The 22,506-nt window shown below is 44.2% G+C and overlaps 1 protein-coding gene across 1 annotated transcript; it reads right to left on the reverse strand.

The window, feature by feature from the left end:
* Window positions 1–15,600: 15,600 nt before the first annotated feature.
* On the reverse strand, window positions 15,601–21,849 carry HNRNPA2B1 (heterogeneous nuclear ribonucleoprotein A2/B1). Its single transcript, XM_082258405.1, has 11 exons — window positions 21,693–21,849; window positions 20,517–20,627; window positions 19,598–19,744; window positions 19,269–19,479; window positions 19,062–19,166; window positions 18,903–18,980; window positions 18,589–18,654; window positions 17,617–17,739; window positions 17,231–17,359; window positions 16,267–16,360; window positions 15,601–16,082 (listed from the first exon to the last, which is right to left on the reverse strand). The coding sequence occupies exons 1-10, from the start codon at window positions 21,696–21,698 to the stop codon at window positions 16,287–16,289; spliced, it is 1,050 nt and encodes a 349-aa protein (XP_082114531.1). The 5' UTR covers window positions 21,699–21,849; the 3' UTR covers window positions 15,601–16,082; window positions 16,267–16,286.
* Between the last annotated feature and the right edge of the window lie 657 nt (window positions 21,850–22,506).

Below are 22,506 nucleotides of genomic sequence, written 5' to 3' on the forward strand. Positions count from 1 at the left end.
GCTGCCAGTCAGTGCCCATCAGTGCCTGCTCATCTAGGCACTGATGAGCACTGACTGGCAGCACTATGGGCACTGAGTGTGGGCACTGATGGTGCTGCCCATCAGTGCCGCCCATCAGTGCTCATCAGTGCCACCCGTCAGTGTCCATCAGTGCCATCCGCCAGTGCCCATCAGTGCCGCCTATCAGTGCCCATCAGTGCCGCCTATCAGTGCCCATCAGTGCCGCCTCTCAGTGCCACCTCTCAGTGCCGCCTATCAGTGCTCATCAGTGCCGCCTATCAATGCCGCCTATCAGTGCTCATCAGTGCGGCATATTAGTACCTCCTCATCAGTGCCCATAAGTGCCACCTCATTAGTGCCCATAAGTGCCACCTCATCAGTGCCCATCAGTGCAGCCTATCAGTGCCCATGAGTGCCGCCTCATCAGCGCACATCAGTGAGGGAGAAAAATTTATTTTCAAAATTTACTTGCAGAAAATAAGAAAAACTTTTTTTTTTTTTCAAAATTTTCTGCCTTTATTCTTTTTTTTGTAAAAAATAAAAAACCCAGAGATGATTAAATACCACCAAAAGAAAGCTCTATTTGTGTGAAAAAAAATGATGAAAATTTCATATGGGTACAGTGTAGCATGACCGCGCAATTGTCAGTCAACGTGTGCGAGCGCTGAAAGCTGAAAATTGGCCTGGATGGGAAGGGTGTTTAAGTGCACAGTAGGCAAGTGGTTAAAGTGCGAGTGCTAGTATTGAAAAAATGGTAATCACAAAATGTGATAACCTATAGCGCTTGCTGAATTATAACACCCTGAGTGATGAAAATACAACACTTCTATGACACAAGTGATAATAAATACTGTGCGTCTTAAATTCTAAAAATATTCAATGGATATTAACTAAAGTTCATGTGCACAAAAAAATAATATATATATGATAAAAACAGTTCTCGTAAAAAAATGTCCACCAAAGTGAATATTGGTGATAAAGGGGAGAGTAGGGGAGAGGAGGTTCGGGTTCTGTGAGATATGAAGATACTTTATGGAATGTCATCACTGTTGCTGCGCAGCCTTGCTAGACCACAAAGGTGATCTGCAGGGGGAGCTTTATCCCAAGGAGGCGCACTGTGGCTGGAGGAGATATACCTGTTTCTGAAGCCTAACCGTAGTGGAGTGGTACTGCAGAGGGGCAGCGAACCTGGACCTGGAGAGGATCTTTTCAAGCACGATTGGTCCTAATGCCGTAAGGCATATAGGACCCACACTGTCTGGTGAGTTTGCAATTTATATACTTCCACGGTGAAGGGATAGCTAGGGAAGAAAAGGAAGAAGCACCTGCACTTTTATGCAATATTTTTGGACTGTTCACCTTTAATATTTCAGTGTTTATTATAATTTTATTTATCACCAATATTCACTTTGGTGGACATTTTTTTACGAGGACTGTTTTTAACCACTTTAATACAGGGCACTTCCCTCCCTTCCCGCCCAGGCCAATTTTCCCCTTTAAGCGCTGTTGCATTTTGAATGACAATTGCGCGGTCATGCAACACTGTACTTACACCAAATTTATATCATTTTCCCCCCACAAATAGAGCTTTCTTTTGGTGGTATTTGATCACCTGTGCGATTTTTACTTTTTGCTAAACAAATAAAAAAAGACAGAAAAGTTTGAAAAAAAAAAAAAAGTTTTTTTGTTTATGTTATACAATTTTGTAAATAAATAAGTTTTTTCCTGCACTGATGAGCACTGATGAGACTGCACTGACAGGCACTGATGAGGAGGCAATGAGGGGTGGCACTGATAGGCGGCACTGATAGGTGGCACTGATAGGCGGCACTGATAGGCACCGATATGTGGCACTGATAGGTAGCACTGATATGCAGCATTGGTGGGCACTGATAGGCGGCACTGCTGGGCACTGATAGGCGGCATTGATGGGCACTGATAGGTGGCACTGACGGGCACTAATGGACACTGATAGGCAGCACTGGTGGGCACTGATGGGCAGCACTGATCGGCACTGACTGGCGGCACTGATGGGCACTAATGGGCACTGATAGGCGGCACTGGTGGGCAATAATGGGCACTGGTGGGCGACACTAAAGGATGGCAATGATGGGCACTTGTGGGCAGCACTGATAGGGAGGACACTGGTGGGCATCACTGATGGGGAGGACAATGGGGGGCTCCCTGAGCCCTGATTGCCATCCCTGGTGGCCATAGTGGGCATCCCTGGGGTCATAGTGGGCATCCCTGGGGTCATAGTGGGCATCCCTGGTGGTTCTAGTGGCATCCCCCCCGAGGGTCTGCACTGGTAATCAATGATCTGATTACCAGTGCCGACCCCCCCCCCTGTCAGGGGAGACACCGATCGGCGCTCCTTTACTCGTGCCTGTCAGGCACGAACTAAGGAAAGCCGATCAACGGCTGTTCCTGTTTTACTATGTGACCAGCCGTGATTGGACACGGCTGATCACATGGTAAAGAGCCTCCGTCAGAGGCTCTTTACCGAGATCGGAGGTGCAGGGTGTCAGACTGACACCTCGCATCACCGATCGCCGCTCTGCGCGCCCCCGGGGGGCGCCCAGAGCTGTGTTATCCTGCCGCCGTCATATGACGTCCGGTCAGGATAACTCAACCACATTCCCGCCGTCATTTTGTAATAGGGCGGGCGGGAAGTGGTTAATCATATATATATATTAATTTTTTGTGCACATGAACTTTAGTTAATATCCATTGAATATTTTTAGAATTTAAGACGCACAGTATTTATTTATTATCACTTGTGTCATAGAAGTGTTGTATTTTCATCACTCAGGGTGTTATAATTCAGCAAGCGCTATAGGTTATCACATTTTGTGATTACCATTTTTTCAGTATATGCATGAGGGGTGGGAAAAACAAACGCAAAGAAGAACGTCATTTCCCAAAGGCTAAAATGAGCCAACCAGGTAACATGGAGCTCAACGAGGAACAACTGGAGCTCACCTAGAAAAAACATACACCCTCAAAGAGAACAAACAAAAAGGTTCTCTTTTACCCACTTTAGCCCCGAAAGATTTTGCTGCTCAATGACCAGGCCACTTTTTTCAACTTGGCACTGCGCGACTTTAATTTACTTATTTTTTTTCTCACAAACAGAGCTTTCTTTTGGTGGTATTTGATTAATTTTTTTAAAAAAGCGACAATTTTGAAAAAAAAAAAAAAAAACTATATTTTTCACATTCTGATATATAATATATAACATTCCCAAAAAAAAATTAAAAATCTAAATTTTTTAACAGTTTAGGCCAATTTGTTTTCTGCTACATATTTTTGGTAAAAAAAAAAAAAACCACAATAAGCGTATTTTGATTGGTTTGCGCAACTACGGGAAAGATTTGTCATTTTATTGTTTTTTTTTTTTTACTAGTAATGGCGGCGATCAGCGATTTTTTGCGGGACTGTGACATTGCGGCAGACATATGGGACCCCTAACTGACATTTTTGGGGGGACCAGTGACATTACTACAGTAATCAGTGCTATAAATATGCACTGTTACTGTAATAATGACACTGGCAGGGAAGGGGTTAACACTATTGGTGATCAAGGGGTTAAATGGATGCCTCATGCTTACTGATGTGCGTGGGGGGGTTCTGTGATAAAGACAGAGATCGCAGGTTCAGCTATGCTGAATCCTGTGATCTCTCACTGTCTGTCACAGAGAAGATCCGCCTGCTTTGTTAACACAAGTCGACGGATCTTCTCACACTTTCCCTGACAATCGGGGAAGAGAGGCGGCGAACACCGCCTCTCCTTCTCCGGCCCGACTCCCGCTGTGTCTACGTCGCTGGACCCAGGGGAGCCACAGTAGCAGCACAGAGAGCGGTCTTAAAGTGGTTAAACAGCAGCCTGCAAAATCTTGCAGCCAAAAGAGGCATCTGAGGATACCAACACATCTACTTTGTAGATTTTGTAAATGTATGCACAGACGACCAATTTGCCACCTTGCAAACTTGCATCACTGACGCCTGATGACGAAAAGTCCAAGAGGCACTTAGCGCCTTAGTAGAATGAGCCTTCACAGGAAAGGAGAAACCTGACCCTTCAATGAATAAGCCTGAACAACCGTCTGCCTGATCCATCTGGATATGGTCGTAGCAGAAGCATCCAATCCTTTACGAGGTCCCTCGGTAAGGACAAAAAGAGCATCTGTTTTTCTGAAAGACTCAATAGCCGCCACGTAAACCCTGATCACCCGAACCACATCCAAAGTATGCAAGGCAATTTCCTTGGGATGCTTGGGCTTGGCACAGAGTGAAGGCAGCACAATGTCTCAATTCAAATGAAAATCAGAAACCACCTTAGGAAGAAAGGACTAATTAGGTCGGAGTACCACCTTATGTCTGTGGACCACCAAATAAGGTGAGCGGCAGGATAACGCCGTCAATTCAGACACGCTGCGGGCAGAAGTGATAGCCACCAAAAAAGACAACCTTCTGAGACAAAGAAAGAGAAATTTCCTAATGTTCTCAAAAGGAGGTTTTTGAAGAACAGCTAATACCAAATTCAGATCCCACGGAGGTAGAGGGGAGCATCTCCAGGGAACCATATGGCGTTCTCCCTGAATGAAAGTGCGAATCAAGGCATGCATAGCTAACGGGCATTGGAAATATATACCAAAGCCGATACTTGGTCTTTGATATTGCCCACTGAAAACATCAAAAAGCTCCGGCGGCCAAGCAAACACCTTGCCAGACTTCTGGGCTTTGCAGGAGCCAAAAGACACCTGCGTACCTGATGCTGTAGATTCATCTGCCATTTTTAAAGTTTCCCGTACGGAAACTGAGTACTTCCACTGATGCGCATTCCCACGCAGTGTCCTCTTCACCATCAGAATGCGAGGACACTGATTCATCGGGGGGGGGGGGGCGTCCGTGGTGGCCATATATGCCTCAGAATCTGAGGATAACACCAATGGAGGTGAAGGCAGTGGACGTTTTGCGTTTATCAATACGTTTGAACACAAAATTTACCTTTGACACCAGGCTTTCCAGGACTGCTGTAACAGCAGAGACTGCAACCCAGAATGCCCCGCAGCCCCACTGAGGGGGTCTGTAGGTGAAACATTGACCTGGGACTCCATTTTTCACTATATAAAAATAATGCAGTGTCACTTTGAAAAGATCGCAAATCGCGATCCCACCGCCGCACTAGTGGTATCACAAATCCCAATTCAGTACAATCTGATAGCAGAGTGAGGAAGGAAAACCTACAGGGGACCCCAAAAAAGTTACCCAACCGCTCAGGAATCTTGCTGAAACTGTTGTGAAACAGAAAGTATAAACGTTCAGACAGACGAAATAGAAACTGAAAAAAAAAATGCCTGGGTCATTGCTAGATTAAAAGTGCCATGTCTGGACTACGAGAAAATGGCCGCCCATATATTGTCAATGGAAATTAATGAGCACAAATCCACAGCAAAATGGCGGCCCCCTACGGCACATCATGTAGTCTCCTGGACCCCCGAGGGGGGGACCCAGACAAGTGGCATTGGAAGGTCCTTAACAAAAAGACCCCAACAGGACAGTAACCCCCCCCCCCCCCCCGCAGAACGCCACAGCGGCCATAATATTACCGCTCCCCAAGGTAGGAACCAACTAGGAAAAGGGAAGAGAAAATGGGGGGGGCTCGTATGTCCGAGAGACCAGGGGAACCGAGGGATCCCGAGGGTCTTGACCATTCCCAGGAGGGGGCCCGCGTCCACCCCAAGACCGCCAGAGGATTGGGGGGTCCCCATTACTCACCATACCACGGTACCAGGTGGGCGCCACTCCGAACAGACCACCTCCCTCCCGGGGTGGGGGTGCTGCCAGCCAGGGGATACGTTGCATCTTAGGGCATTCCAGGTCATCACGTCCCAGCAAGACGGTCCACTTGCGGGCTCTTCCCCATCAATCAAGGCTCATGACTAGGCCTAACCTGCTGGCCAGGCTGGGAGACCTTAAGGATCTAGATTATCCAGTCCGAAACCTCAGCCAGCTGTTGGTTGTAGTTCTCCAGGAACTCTAACTAGCAAATAAAAATTATAAATAACAAAAATTTCCCTTTCATATAGCTAAGACCGAAGTCCTAGCAAGGAACTAGGTGCTACTCCTAAAGTAAGCAGAAACAAACTGGAAGCTGTAGCAGAGTGTGTGGGGTTATGACTGCAGGGCCAGCCCCCATAGATGTGGTAAAGCTTTTTCCTGCCTAGTGTCCTATTCCTGATTGGAGGAGCATAACCTCATGGTCTAAGAAGATAAGGAGCTGCGTCTGTCAATGGACGATAGAGAAAAAGCATTCTGCCCACTTTAGAATGCCGGCCCCTAGGGCACTTTGCGCCCCCTTGATGATTGACATATGCCCCAGCCGTTGTGTCCAATTGAATCCTTGCCAGACACCCCTGTAGACGATCCGTCCACTGGGACAGGCAAAGCCTGACCGCCCAAATTGCCAGGATATTGATTGGCAGGCTGGACTCCTCCCAAGACCAAACTCCCTGGACCGATTCCGTGCCCAAGACACCTCTCCGCCCAGAGAGGCTTGTGTCTGTGGAAACCACCATCCAGTACAGGGGGAGAAAGGACTTTCCCTGCCGAATCACCAGGGAACAGAACAACCACAGCAAGGATCGCTTCGTACTTCGGCACAACAGGACCAGATCATCCAGGGACTGAGAATTCTTGTCCCATTTGGCCAAAATCTCCTTTTGCAGAGGTCTGGTATGAAACTGAGCAAACGAACTGCCACGAATGTGGAGACCTTAAAACGAAGCACTTGTATGCAAATCCTGAGAGATGACCGGCAGTTGGATAAAAGGAGCCGAATTGCATGCTGCAACTTCAGCAGTTTTGTTTCTGGAAGAAACACCCGAGCCGAGGCTGAATTCAGAGTCAGGTCCAAGTAGTCCAATTTGTCAGTCAGCTGATTTTTGAAAATTCAGCGTCCAGCCAAACTCTTGCAGAGTTCGTACAGTGATGTCCAAATCGTCCTAAAGGGCAGGCAGAGACTACTCGCAGAAGGAGATCGTCCAGGTACCCCAGTACTGCAATCCCCCTCTGCCTGAGCAAGGCGAACACCGGGGCCAACACTTTCGTGAACACCTGAGGAGCTGAGGCGAGACCAAAGGGTAAAACCACAAATTGATAGTGCTCCTCACCTACGGCAAAGCAAAGAAAATGCTGATGCCCAACGTATATTGGGATATGAAGGTAAGCGTCCTTGATATCAATAGAGGCCAGAAAATTCCCTTGATGAAGGGAAGCCACTACCGTTGCAAATGGACCCCATTCCAACATTCTGAAACCGCACAGAGGTTCAGGGCCTTGAGGTCCAACATTGGACGGACTTTGCTTGCCTTCCTGGGGACACTAAAAAGGTTTGAATAAAACCCCATTTGTCTTGAAAGAAAGAGGTCCACGTGTCCGGAAAGAAGATAAGACGTCCCCCCACTCCATGTACGGGTGAGGGCACCCCTTCAGACAGAGGACTTGTCTGCAGGGCCATCTTTTGATTTACCAACCAAGGGTCTCTTGGAACCTCCTGAGAAAGCACTGGAAGGATTTAAGCCTTGTCCTGCGACCCAGGACCACGTTTGCGGCGAGGCTCTCTGCTTTTTGTAACCTGCGGAAGCAGGGTGCTCTTGCTTCACATGAGACCTTTAATGATCTCTTCCATGGAAGCTCCAAACAAGTGTTACCCCACGAAGGCGAGATCCGTCAGCACCTTTTTGGAGGTCTGATCCGCAGTTCAACCAGATCATGCGGTGCAGTCACTGCTGTCACAACACCCTGCTGACTAAAGGGGCCGCGTCCAGGGAGGCATCCCAGATATACTGTAACCCCTGTATAAACTGGTCCACCTGCTCCTGGGGATGCTGACCCCCTTCCAAACCCTGGCGCAAAAGCTTTGCCCATTCTGTTAAGGTCTGAGACCAAAGTTATGGCAAACAGCAGCCCCAAAATTTAACCTGCCACAGTGAAAATGTATTGGACAAGAGATCCAGCCTTCCTGTCTATAGGGTCTTTAACCTCTTGCCAATCGCCCACCATAGTATTACTATGGCAGGGTGGCTCGGCTGTGCAAAATCATGTAGTACCGTATATACTCGAGTATAAGCAGAGTTTTACAGCATGTTTTTTCATGCTGAAAAGGCACCACTTGGCTTATACTCGAGTCACTGGCTAGAGTGTCTTTTTAAAAATGGCGCCGTTCGGCGCCGACGTGTCACTGCGCATGTGCCGAATGCCCGGAAATAGCCGAACATGTTCGGCCTTTTCCCCGAGCATCGGCGAAGCATTTGCGGTGACGTATTGGCGGCGCGATTTTTACATCAAAGATGCCTCAACGACAGGTAAGTGAGACTCCTCTGCAGCCCCTGCATTTCCTCATGCAGTGCTAGGGGTATGGTACAGGACATTCTCCTGTACCATGCCTGTACATACTGTGCCATGCCTGTACCATCTCCTGTACCATGACCTGTGCAATGCCTGTACTATGACCTGCGCCATCTCCTGCACCATGCACGCAGCCCCTGTTTTGTGTCTCGTGGTGGTCCCGTAGCTGCTGCATTTCCCACTCTAGGCTTATACTCGTTTCAATAAGTTTTCCCACTTTTTTGTGGTAAAATTATGGGTCTCAGCTTATACTCGAGTATATACGGTACTACGTGATTTTGTGCACGAGGTCTCGGGGGCGCTCCCGCTGTGTTTAGACGATGATTGCCGCTGGCCTCCCACAATCGTCAGATAAACTGACAGAAGACCCGCCTGCTTATGTAAACAAAGCAGGCGAGTCTTTTGTCAGCCAGGCAGGGAGAGGGAGATCAGGGGTTTCAGCTTAGCTGAAACCCTGATCTCTCTGTGCCTGTCACAGAACCATTCCCCCACACAGTCACCAAGCATATTTAGGCACGCATTAACCCATTTGAACACTCCCAGTGTTAACCCCTTCCCTGTCAGTGTAATTTATACAGTAACAGTGCATAATATTTAGCACCGATTACTGTATTAATGTCACTGGTCCCCAGAAAGTGTAAAAAATGTCAGGGGCCCGATCTGTCCACCGCAGTCCCACTAAAAACGCTGATTGCCGCCATTACTAGTAAAAACAAAAAAAATTAATAAAAAAAATTTCAAAAATCTATCCCCGTAGTTTGCAAACTTTTGCGCAAACCAATTAAAATACGTTTTTTGGGATTTTTTTTACCAAAAATATGTTGCAGAATACAAATTGGCCTAAACTGATACGTTTTTTATTGGGAATGTTTTATAGCAGAAAAGTAAAAAACAGCGTTTTGTTCAAAATTGTCACTTTGTTTATAGTGCAAAATCTAAAAACCGCAGAGGTGATCAAATACCACCAAAACAAAGCTCTATTTGTGGGGGGAAGACATCAACTGTATTTGGGTACATCGTCGCACGACTGCACAATTTTTCGTAAAAAAAAAAAAAAAAAAAAGAAACACGCAGTACCGATTGCAAAAAATGGCCTGGTCATTAAGGGGGTAAAACTTTCCAGAGCTGAAGTGATTAAAAGGAGCATCCTCCACTGCTAGCAATGTGACTTTATTCAACCTCGAAAGTTGAGAATCCACCACTGGTGGAACTGTAAATTTCTTTAAGACAGACTCCTGAAATTTTACCTTCAAGAGAAACGCTTAGGTATCCCAACCGAGCATTTTGGGGAACCCCACTGACTAGCAACAATCTCCTTGAAATAGGCAGGAAAGGGGAACCCCTTTGTCACCTGGATGGTCTGTGGGTGCTAAATTGCACTGGCGCAGCATTAGCTGTATCCTCCATATTTAAAGTTTTCCACACCGATACAAATCAGTGTCTCTACAAGCACCTTTTCTTGCAGATGTAGTGGAAGAGGAATCATCCTCACTGTCAGAGCACTTGAAGTGCGTGGACGCAGACCCCGTAGGGGTGACACGTCCGCAGCGGCCAAATCAGCCTCAGATCTGAGGAAGCAGGGGGAGGCGGAGGACGCTTTTTACTAGGTTTCTTTTGGAAGCCATGTCCACCTTTGACAACAATGACTGCAAGACCACCGTTATGGCCGCCAGGGCAGACTGAGACAGAGGGTCCCATAGCTTCTGAGAGTAGGTCAGGTGGTGACACCTGCTCTAGGGGCTCCATGGTGCCGCCAGCAAAAGTAATACAAGATTGTAAAAACATTGAGGGGAAAAAACCCCACTGCTGCAATGATGGCACTACAGGTCCCAGCACACCAGCAGCGTTGCTATAGCAGAAAAAGGGTATATACCACCCCAGGAACTCACCAACTGACTCAGGGGGGAGACAAAACGCCAAACTGCCTGCTGCACACCGATCAGAGGAGGAGTAAACAGCCCCTGGCCCAACACCGCCCCATTCGGCTTCAAGAAAATGGCTGCCACCATGTACAGTATAGAAAACCACCAAAAACATGGCAGCCGGATCCCATGCATACAGATACCAGAGAATAGCAGGCGATTCCCTGGAGCCACGAGGTATTGTAAACAGCAAGGGGGCTTATACAGGGGACCCACCAGTATAGTGACCAGTAAAGTCATCGGCTGTGCCCAGTGTGCGCAGCGGAGCAATCTGCCACCGGTACAGAGAGGATGTCATATGAGGTCTACTCAGGACGAAAGGCCCGTCTGAGAATCTGCTATAGGCCAGGCCGCAACTGTCCTGAAATGACAAGCGTTAGGTTGTGAGGCTGCAGCTGCTATTGAAAAAACCAAGACCACACTGGGAACCGTAGCAGAGATTAACACCTGTACGCTGTGTGAACAGCCGACTCTGCTCCTACAAAATGTTTGGTCCCCAAAGGATCATAGAAAGGCAATGAGCTGCTTTATTTAAAAAAAAAAGTTTTAAAAATGTTTGTTTTTGTTTGATAAGTAACACTATTTTGTTTACACATACACAAAGTCAATACCCACCACACAAACTTGGCTATATATATATATATATATATATATATATATATATATATATATAAATACACACGCGCAAACATCTTAGGCAAGTGTGAAAACATGCTGTAATTAATGCTTTTGGAAAAATAAGAGTTAGTTTATTTGATAAATTGATATGTTTTCTGCTTCTCTTCAAAGGACAAGAAAAACCAAGGCAGTGTGAGGTTGGAGAGGTTCTAGCCCTTTTAAAGGGGCTAGCCGTGTGTGCCTTCGAAACAAAAAAAACCCACTGGGATGGAACCGTAATGGCATCATGACAACTGGGACCCCAGTTTGTCAGGCAGCCATTTCGTTTACAGCTATCGCAAGCAACCGTTGTGTTTAAGAGCGCAGCTGACAGTTTTCAGAACCAGAAAGGTAATTCCTTTACCCGCCCCTCACCCCAGCTCCTTTTGGCAGTGTTAATTAACTCCCGGGGTCACCGAACATTAGTATGCAAGCCTCAAAAGCAGCCTTATCTTAACACATTCCGGCCAGGTCATAAACGAAGCAACGCTTAGCACAGATGTTCACTACAGCTGACCAGGCTGTGTGGAATTCCACAAGCCAAATTGATCATTATGAAAATGGCCAGTTACACACAAACTTTATACACAAGCAAGATATGTCTCTAGGAAGTATATATTTGAATGCCACATAAAATACCGATCGAAGTAAGATCAAACATGATCACCTTCGTTGCTAGGGGTGACAAGCTAGCGATCAAATGCCTTACAGGTCAGAGGTTATTCCGAGGTAACCCGTGTTTAGTGTTTGTGAATAGTAGATTCAATACCATAAAATATCAGTTTCAAGAATGTAACCATTACATACATTTTGAGATATGACTTCTGTTAGAAGTCTGTCTAACTGGGAGGTCCCTTAGCAGTTTATGGCCCCAGTGTCTATTGGTCAAGTACATCTGGTGACACTGATGGAGCTCTCAGTCTCATGTAACATCAAGGAAAGGAACATCTATCCATTGGAGACCGATCACACATGTTCAGCTTCTGGAACTCTAATACCAGGACTTTTTGAATACAAGCATTTAATTTCTAATTCTTATCTATTCTTCAAAATTGCTAAATTATGTCTCTTTGTAACCCATTTTTCTGTAAATACTTTTATTTGCACCAATCTTAACCTTTCTTATAATTAAACCCTATTTTGAAAAGTGTTAATTTGGTCTCTAAGCTCCTAAACGCAAACTAACCCAAAGAACCTGCCTCCTGCAAGAGCGCTCTGTTTAGGATAAATCATCTGATCATTCCTGTCTGAGGTGACAGTGTGTGTTACAGATGGTTATTCTAAAGTCACAATTGGCATTTCTAAAATTACGAGCATCCTCTGGGCTCATAACAGAGGCAGTGGCAGAGAAGGGGTTAATTGTTGATTAGCCCAGTGACAATCGCTCTGTCTGCTGGCATCTAGATTGTGGTCCCGCAAGCTGGACAATCTGTGTGCAGCTGAGAGTGGCATTGTTACGCAAGTGACAGCAGGGTGTGAGATTGCTTGGTCTTTGGTCACGAGTAGGATAAGAAGGCCAGGGGTCTGATACCCACCACCGTCACAAACAACTGAAATGAGAACTATACCCAAAGAAATGCAACCCTATTCTGTTCTCTATGCTCCTAAGAAATTAGTTATATCTATGAAAGAATTAAAGCCATTACAGATAAGGAATAGACAAAGTTTTTTTATTTCATTTTTTTTATTAAAAAAAAACATTACAAAAAAAATCCACAGAACCAGCCTGTTTTCCATTTAAAAAGTTCATTAAAAATGCCACCACTGGCAGTTAATTTCAAGTAACAGCATCTTGACGTCTGGGCCATAACAGCTCCAATAAGTTACTTTGAATACTGCACAAGTCTCCATTTGCACTTTTACCTGCTCCAGAAATTACCTGTTAGACAAAGAATATAGTTAAAAATCACTTCACTTTGTCCATACAGTTTAGAGTATAGCCCATTACGAAAAGGATAATCTGGGAGGAGGCTAATCAAAAGGATATGTTCTAGGAAAGGAGGGGGGAACTCCACCAAGCAAATATACTGGCGCATCACTGTTACTACTGCAAAACTGGGTCGTTGAATTTGTGTTTCATCTCCAATTAAGTAGTAACTACCCTGATGGGCAAACATTTTTTGGTATAGGAGTTTACTGCAACTCTCAGACCCAATGAACCTTTAATGTAGGTGCCCAGTCCTTGCAAATATTTGAAAGATTAAATCTCACCGACACTGCAAGGGTTGATTGCAATCCATGTTTAGTGACCAATGATTGCAGAAAATGCCTCATTACTCAATCCAGCAGGGTCCCCCAAAGCTGTGATGGGCTCTGGACACTCTAGCCTCTAAAACCTACAATACAGGGTCTCTACTGATCATCGTAGGTAAGCCTCCTCAACCACCTGACAAGTGCTTCTTGCAGAGAATGCCGGAGGCTGCCAAGCCTGAAATCCCCAGACATAATGGGCAAATAACCCTTTCAGTGCACAAGGAGCCTCAATGGAAGGCTTTTCCTTCATTTTCAAGGAGTTATTTTAATAGCACTTTTTTTTTTTACACAGTAGTGTATTGCATTCAGGTGCCAACAGACCACAACCTAACAAAGGACATATGGTGCATGTCGAATTTGTGCAGTGTTTTTAAATGATGGTGCATAACTTAAGACACGCTAATAAAGGAATGCAGCATAGTAAACCTATGTTGTGTGCAGGGTCAGACAAAATAAATGACACTACAATGAGATACATGTGTTACTTTACCTCATACATCACATTCATGTGGATGGGTCTTTGTCCTTTTCTGGAGCACAAGTATCACTTGTGACAACCCCACTTTAGAAACCAAACTGAACAGACATTTTAAAAGGGGCTTGCTTCTGGCCAGATTAAATGAGAATTTAACGCATAACTAATTTAAAAATTTTTAGTTTGTTTTTTTTTTAACACAAATAAGTAAACTATGCCAAAAGGTGCAAACTTAGGGGTGGCAGGCACTTTCAGGGTTAAAAACAAAAACACTGGAGTCTTAGGACCCTTTCATACAGTGGGACCCTTCAGAATCACCTGTCCATTTCAGGCGGATCTTATGGGATGCCCCATGCATCTCTATGGGGCATTGGATGTCAGCAGAGACCACATGTCCGCTGACATCCAATCCATCAAATCTGGACAGATGGAAATCCTATTTTCCATCCGCTGATCGGATGAGAACAGACAGGCGGTCCCTTTCCATCCGATTCCCCCATAGAGCACAGCGGGGGGGGGGGGGGGGGGGGGGAAGGACAGATCGATCCCCCACTGAAATAAACAGTCTGCCGAAACCAGATTGTGTGAAAGGGGCCTAAAAGAACCCCCTTACAAACCTTAGACATCTTTGGATGTCCAATGTCAGTAAACCAAAATCTATGTTGTATAACCATATACTTCTAATAGAGAGCTTAAGCATGAATCCCTGTGAGATACTTTAATGTGATGCCATCAGTCTGAATAGAGCTTGGGGGGGGGGGGGGTCTTTTTTCACCATATTTTCAGCTCAGTGGGTATTTGGTAGATTTGTGGAACCCACAGCAGGTTTCCCCATGGGCAACATTTTGGCTTAAACAAGCATGGCAAAATAATTGAAATATAGCTACACTGGAGATCTGAACATGAAGAGGCTTTTACTATAACTGCCCTTAATGTTTTTACTGAGCTGAATCAAATGTAAACAAAAGTAACCTGGTATAAAATTAGTTTCCCCTCCAAATCTCAAATGCTTTTATATTCAATTCAGGATTTTTTTTTTTTTTTTTTAAAGGAGTTACCATATCATCCACCTTTGTTTCTACATACTCTGAAAGTCTAGGCATGAACTCTCTTCAGAACACTACATGTCAACAGTGGCTTAGAAGGGGGAGAGAAAAAATAAAATAAGGTTTACTAGGTTTTAGTTACCTGCAGCATCCTGTAAGATTTCAGAATTAGACCGCTTGAGTATGTGTGCATTGTTTCATTTGTTGAAACGAAGTTCAGTCTTTGTCAGACTGCTTGTCCACTTTTCAAAACCACAATGCTGAAAATTCCAGCAAAAGAAAAACCTTACTTTAGTCACAAAACGTTGCACAAAACGTTGCACAATGTAGATTTAACACATTTAAGGACTAAAGAAGAAATCTATATACACATTAATGCTCAAGTAGAAACTATACTGTAAACTGAATAGAAAGAAAACAGATCTTACCTAAAGAAGTTTAACTGAAGCTTAGCACTAGTTTGCTCTACCCCCTCAGCTTTCGTTGTCCTCCTTAATCTAGTGTAGTAAAACCTTTATCCAGAACTTTAGCTCAGTGATATACGACTGAGCTTAGAGGCGGCACCCATTGCTTCTCTTGCACTAGACCTGTGTCCCTGGGTAGAGTACCTTGCTGGGTAGATAGCTCCTTTACTTGCCATGGATGAAGCAGCTGCATCTAAAAGATCTGAACAGGTGCCTCTCTTTGTAGAGATAGCCCTTGTTATCTAGGTTCTTTTCTCCTTACAACTTGCAAAAACACACATTAACACTTAAATACTTTATTTTACATAACACTTTGTACTACACCTTTCCTTGATACAATCCAATACATAACATCTAGAAAGAGACAAGCATTTCCTTTCGAATTTTTTTATTAAATGAAAGTGTACAACAGCTTGAACTATACACACACTGAAATTTAAAATGAAAATAAAATTAAAAAAAAGTCTCAAATTACACCATGATCCTGGCTAGTTGCTTTAACTGTTCATAAATCTTATAAAAGTGTCACGTTACCTGTAACTTAAATTGAACATTATCAAAAAAGGAATGCTGTTGCACTCTTTACAAAGACCACTACAAATGAACATTTAAAAACCTAAAAACTGTCTCAAAAAAGGCATATTTTACAGTCCTTCCTCCATTGTTAAGGTAATGTACTTAAATATATCCATTCCATTCACAAAATGGCTCTCTGTATCTGCTCTGGTGTCTTCTGTCATATCACTGCATGTTCTACGCATGACTGAGATAATGACTCCTTAACTTTGTAATCTCGATAACCTGCAGCTGTTACCTCTGGGCTCTCATTCCTCTCCTATTTATACAGTGAAGCCTGTTTCAACAGAAGTAAAGAGTAAAAATAGGTTATGATGATATCCAGCTAGCCAGTTTAAAGACAATACTATCCTGATAAGCTTAACCTGTAGCTAAAGAGCTCTTCATATCTTTAATGCAGGGGGGGTGGGGGGGCGGTAAGAGAAAAAAAAAAAAATGCAGAACATGCTTTATTCACTTACCCAGAAGTAACAGAGTGGAATTAATAGCGATTTCTTCCTCCTCCATATCCACCACCACCACTGCCTCCACTACCACTGCCAGGGCCATAGTTACCTGGGAGAAAAAAAAAAAAAATGTAATTTATTTTTTAAAAACCCTGACCTGGCCTACACATTTACATAGCCATGTTAACTAAACAACCACCTAAATTATTTAAACTCCACTGTAAATGGTTGATGAACGTGTGTGTAATTCTATCCTCACCCATTCAAGCTACTGTCCCCGTTCTGTAGTAGACCAGACATAACTTGTAGTGATTACCACACCAAGCAGTTATAGTATCTTCCCCGTATTTAAAAAAAAAAAAAAAAAAAAAAAAAAAAAAAAAAAAAAAAATTGGCTTATTAACATACTAAGAGGGAGGTATGGAAAGCTGACAACCTGTGCTTCCAAGTCAAAAACTTAAGCCAGGTTATGCACAGCAGTTTTAGGTCGTGTGGCTTTACCATAAGTACTCCCAAGTATGCACAAGCCATTTTAAAATGGCTATGGAGTTAAAAAAAATAAAGCTGCTAGCATGTGATCTGCTGGCATTACTTCAAATCACTACCTGTGGTCACCAGGACAGGAAACAAAATAAATTGACGACATGCAATGCTCCACTAGGTCAAATTAAACTAACTCCTGTAGTGTGTGTGTGAGAAGAGAAGTGTTGTAAAAGATTAAGGTTAGCCATACATTATTCCTTTAGATTTAGCAGAACCATAAAATGGAGGTCAGACCCCCAAAAAAAAAAAAAAAAAAAAAAAAAAAAAAACACAAAACACTCTTTCAACTTGTACGTAACAAGGCAGGCCCTTGTACTACATATTGTTAAAAAGGTAAATCTAAAGGCTATATAAAAAAAATAATAAAAACACATAATGTATGGCCAGCCTTCCATGTACTATGCAACACCCAAAGGCCTACGACTACCAATTCTACCTCCACCATATGGTCCTCCCATACTTCTGCTGCCTCCAAAGTTTCCTCCACTCTTCATTGGGCCATAATTAGAAGACTGCTGATTGTAGTTTCCAAATTCATTGTAGTTTCCTCCTCCTCCATAGTTACCTGTAGCAACAGATTGATTTGAAGAGTTCACTATACAAAAAGATACAAGGAAAATATTCAAAACCAAGTCATAACATTTAAAAATTGCAGCCACATTTGTGTAATTTGTGAAAATAGATCCTAATATATATATATATATATATATATATATATATATATATATATATATATATATATATATATATATATATATATATCTCTTTGGGAATTGACCTTATGGTCTTAACAGGGAAAAAAAAAATAAAAATTGATCTTACCTCCTCCATAGTTGTCATATCCGCCACCATATCCACCACCACCTTGATTGCCATAACCAGGACCACCGCCATAACCACCACGTCCACCACCATAACCACCAGGTCCGCCTCCAAAGTTTCCACCTGCAGAAGAGGGAAGCACATAATTACCATATTTTTACCCATTATATCAAGCACAAAGGGCAGCAATTTCAGAACTGGCCATTTAATGTACTGCATATTCGTCACAATTGAATTTATCCTTAATACCTGTCAACAATTTAGGCTATACAACACCCAGTATAGCAGAAGCAGCACACCCCCCCCCCCCCCAATAGACAGTGTATTGGCACACAAAGCAATAGGATGGAAATATTAAGGCCATGTATCAATTGGTGTGCTCTTAAAGTGATTGTATCCCCTGTGCAAATTAAATATACATACATAGAGAGAATTAGGGTAGAAGGTAATGGTCAGGGGACTTTAAATAGTCCACTTGGCACAAGCTATGAGCCACGAACAACGCGCAGAGCTTATGAAGGGAAGATATACTATTTGGAGACTGACTACACATTGATATACTATATTTGATATTTATTATGAAATTTACATGAACTCCTCTACCTCGTTTTGTTCTCCACCCATGTTAATAGTTATTAAACTTATCTGTACTTCATATTCTGTTAAACATGAAATATTTAATAACTATCCTACGATTCTATATTCTCTTAATACTTCGTATAGTGACTGACCTCAATTAAAGTTTCACAACCATTACCTTCATTCTCTTTGCATATTAGGGATGGAGGTCAGCCACTGCGATTACCTCAGATCATACATTTTCCTTTGTTTGTATATGTACACACACCCCACCCTACAGGACAATGGCATAATGTGCTAGTAGTATGCAGCTAGTAATCAGATCTGCATTCTATGGTAGTTTTTAGAGTCAGGGGTGTGTGAAGTGCATTTCACATGTGACAAATTGCCTACCTCCTTGGCCTCCACCATATCCGTTGTATCCATCCCCATAACCTCGTCCACCACCACCATAGCCATCTAATAAAAGTACACAAAAAAAAAAAAAATCAATATTTTCAAATTGAGAAAAAAAAAAAAACAAAACACAAATAAACCAGCCTTAGTCTAAGCCAGGGATCCTCGAACTACGGCCCTCCAGCGGTTACGGAACTACACATCCCATGAGGGATTGTAAAACTGACATTCACAGACATGATGGGAATTGTAGTTTCTGAACAACTGGAGGGCCATAGTTTGAAGACCCCTGGTCTAAGCATTCAATTTACCAGAGCCTCCTCTGAAGTTGCTTCCAGGTCCTGGTCCAAAATTTCCACCACCGCGTGAATCGCTGAAACCAAAGTTGCCTAAAATCAAAAGCAAAGCATATTTAGGGACATGGCCAAAAATAGGGCAGCTGTATCAGCAGCTGGGAATCTAGTGCTCACCTCCTCCTCTGCTACTCCTTGTGCTCTGTACTTCGTGCATTTCTTGTCTTGATAAAGCTTTTCTGACTTCTGCGTTGTGTCCATTTATAGTGTGATATTTTTGCACTAAGGAAGAAAAGAAAGTGTCAAACATCCAAAATGCCTGCTTTTTGCTTTCATTACACATACATTATAGAAAACCAGCATGTAAGGCCACAGGATACTTACAAACAATTTTGTCAACTGGATCGTGGTCATCGAATGTTACGAAACCAAAGCCTCTCTTTTTGCCGGATTGTTTGTCTGTGATGATTTCGATGCTATCAATTTTTCCATATTCCTGGAAGTATTCCCGAAGGTGATGCTCTTCTGTATCTTCCTTGATACCACCAACAAAGAGTTTCTTAACTGTAACATGGGCACCAGGCTTAGCAGATTCCTGAAATTGAAAGAACATGGATTTCCTTCATCAGACTTTTTTCTACATATATTAACAGTTGTCTGTCAAATGGCAGAAACAGTTTAAACGGGGTTAGTGCACAAACAAGCATGATTACCTCTCTGGCTACAGCACGCTTCGGCTCCACGACTCTGCCGTCAATAGAATGTGGGCGAGCTGACATTGCTGCATCGACTTCATTCATGGAAGAAAAGGTTACAAATCCAAAACCTCTGGATCTTTTGCTTTGAGGGTCCCTCATGACCTAGGAGAAAATGCATCACTTTGTAAAAAAATAAAGTCTATTCAAATAAAAAACCCAGACATGTTAGATTCTGAATTAACCCCCCTACTCCCCACATCTAGTGATTCTTAGGGTGTTGTCAATCAGCTGCACATTGTAAAACCTGGACAAAAGATTCCAAATCTTGTAAGTGTGGTCACAAGATTGGGGGGGGGGGGGGGGGTCTTCGGGGTTAGAGATCAAGGTCTGGGTAGAATATTGTACTTTGAAGCATTATCCCCAGTTCACAACAGTGTGGCATTGAAATCACACTACTACGGCACGATTTCAAAGTCGCATTTCAGTGTGATTTGCACCTTCAACACAGCTTGTGACCTAACAAAGCCATTCAAGCCACAATGAAAATTGAGAAAATTAGCGCAGGAACTTCTTAAAATTGCTACAGCATGAGTTGCAGCAATTTTAACAGTTCCATTGCTGGCAATTGGGTGCAAATCATGCGATTTGGAAGCTTCAAATTGCACTGGTGAGAATGAGGGGGCAATAAAATCTACGGTAATTACATAATGGAGTCTTAATAGGAACTTTGATAGGCGGTGTGAACGCCAGAGAGACTTGTTGGGAACAGAGTTGCAAATATTTAATACAAAAAATAAAAATCCACCCACAATACACATTTAAGTCCTTGCCCATAAAAATATTTGTCAAATCGGTGAAAAAAAAATCCACCCCACACAAAGGAAACGGGCACCCAGTGCTGACAATGCCCCCGCTATAGATCACATCTACTCACCACGCAGTCTGTCAGCTTCCCCCATTGTTCGTAGTATTTCCTCAGACTCTCTTCTGTCGTTTCAAAGCTGAGTCCTCCAATGAAAAGCTTCCTGAACTGCTCCTTCTCCCGCTGCAAGACAAAAATTAGATATATAATCCATCGCTCACATCAACCCCTCCATGTCCCAGGGGTGGGGGCACTCCCAGGAGATCAGCACGTGACCCCCCCCCCCCTCCCCTCCCCCCCATACATTAACAGAACCAAAATCATCCCAGCCTCTCAACCTTAACACAAAGGAGCCCTTAAATAATTTACGGGTCTCAAAGGATATTGATTGCTAAAAAATATCAATGGTGTCGGTTGGGACTTATCTTGGAAGCCCAGCATGATCACCATTCATATTAGAAGATGCAGTGATGACTCATTATGTGAGTGTTCTGAATCCAGAGGCGGTTAGTAACGCTTACAGATAATGAGCCGCCTCCAGTCATACAATCACATCACCAACTGCCACCTCCAGTCATACAATCACCCACCACCTCCAGTCATACAATCACCAACTGCCACCTCCAGTCATACAATCACCAACCGCCACCTCCAGTCATACAATCACCAACCGCCACCTCCAGTCATACAATCACCAACCGCCACCTCCAGTCATACAATCACATTACCAACTGCCATTTCTCTATGGAAGGATCTGCTTCCATCTGGAGCTTCGTCAGCTATAACAAGCAATGAGAAGTAGCCATTGATTGGCTGGCATGCACAGTGCTGCAGATTGTGATCAGTGATCTGTATTCTCTATCATCTGATTGTGATGATCAGATACAGGCCGGATCCCTCCATACACTCACTATGGATCACACCGATTTATCATACACCCACAATTCCCGTTTGGGGGGTTACACCGGAGAGAGGGGGGGGGGGGCGGGGGTTCTCGCGGCCATCTCATCCTCACACTGCAGAATGGAGACAAGATGGCGGCCAAGAAGAGGGGAGAGCCGCCATTACAGGAGCAGCACTGAGCCGGCTCCCTCCCCTCCTCCTCTCCCAGTATAAGGGACACATCGGCCGGATTACAATGACCGGGCCCTTAGCCTGCACGTGTCCACCCCGCCCGCCATTCACACACCCGGCACCATGCATCCACGTGCATACACCCCCCTTCTTTCCCCCCTTCGCCTCACTCACCTCCATGTTGTCCGGACACACAGCCCCCGAGATAGTAGAATAGAATGAACGGAAGGACGGCTCTCCCCGTGTGCACACCGGACGACGGCTTGATGGTAATGGCGAAAACTCAAACCCGCTTCTTCTAGAAGATTCTCTCGCCAGCTGTTGGCTACGCCCCTCTACGTCAATAGAAAGCGTGGGCTCAGCCAATGGCAAGGCGGGGGGCGGTACCCGAGGCGCTGGTGGTTAGCGTAACCCGAGCTGTAGTCATGGCGGCGCCTCTTTAGAATGATAATAGCGCTTGGCGGGGGGGCGGGCGATGTTCGTAAAGACTCGGGCGGTGAATAGAGGATGGGGGCTGCGTAGGCGGAGGCGAGCTTTGTGAATACGGCTACGCCCTTCCCGTGGATGTGAAGCGAATGCAGAGGGGGGCGGGGGCGCGAGGGATTGTGGGAGATTTCATTCTATTGTGTGCTGTGTACCGGTGGCCTTTCTTCTTCTATGGAAGGGCTGAGTACATGGGGGGAGGGGGGGATTCTGCTCCATCTGGGGACAATACAATACTGTACTGAGCTCTACACATCATCCTGAAGCAAGGCCTCCTGCACACTGGAGTAAAATACCACGTGTTCTACTGATCTGGGTCTATATGCATTGTTCTCTATGGGAGCGTGCACACTGCTAGATACGGATCACATACAGGGATCAGCACAACCCACAAATTAGCTTAGAATTGTACAAATATTCGCATGTTCATACCTATGTTTGCATGTCTATGTATTACTGCCCTGGCAATGAAGAACAATTGTACGTGTGCATGCATGATTACACG

Source organism: Pelophylax lessonae, assembly GCF_965119305.1.
Source record: "Pelophylax lessonae genome assembly, chromosome: 5".
Lineage (NCBI taxonomy): Eukaryota > Metazoa > Chordata > Amphibia > Anura > Ranidae > Pelophylax > Pelophylax lessonae.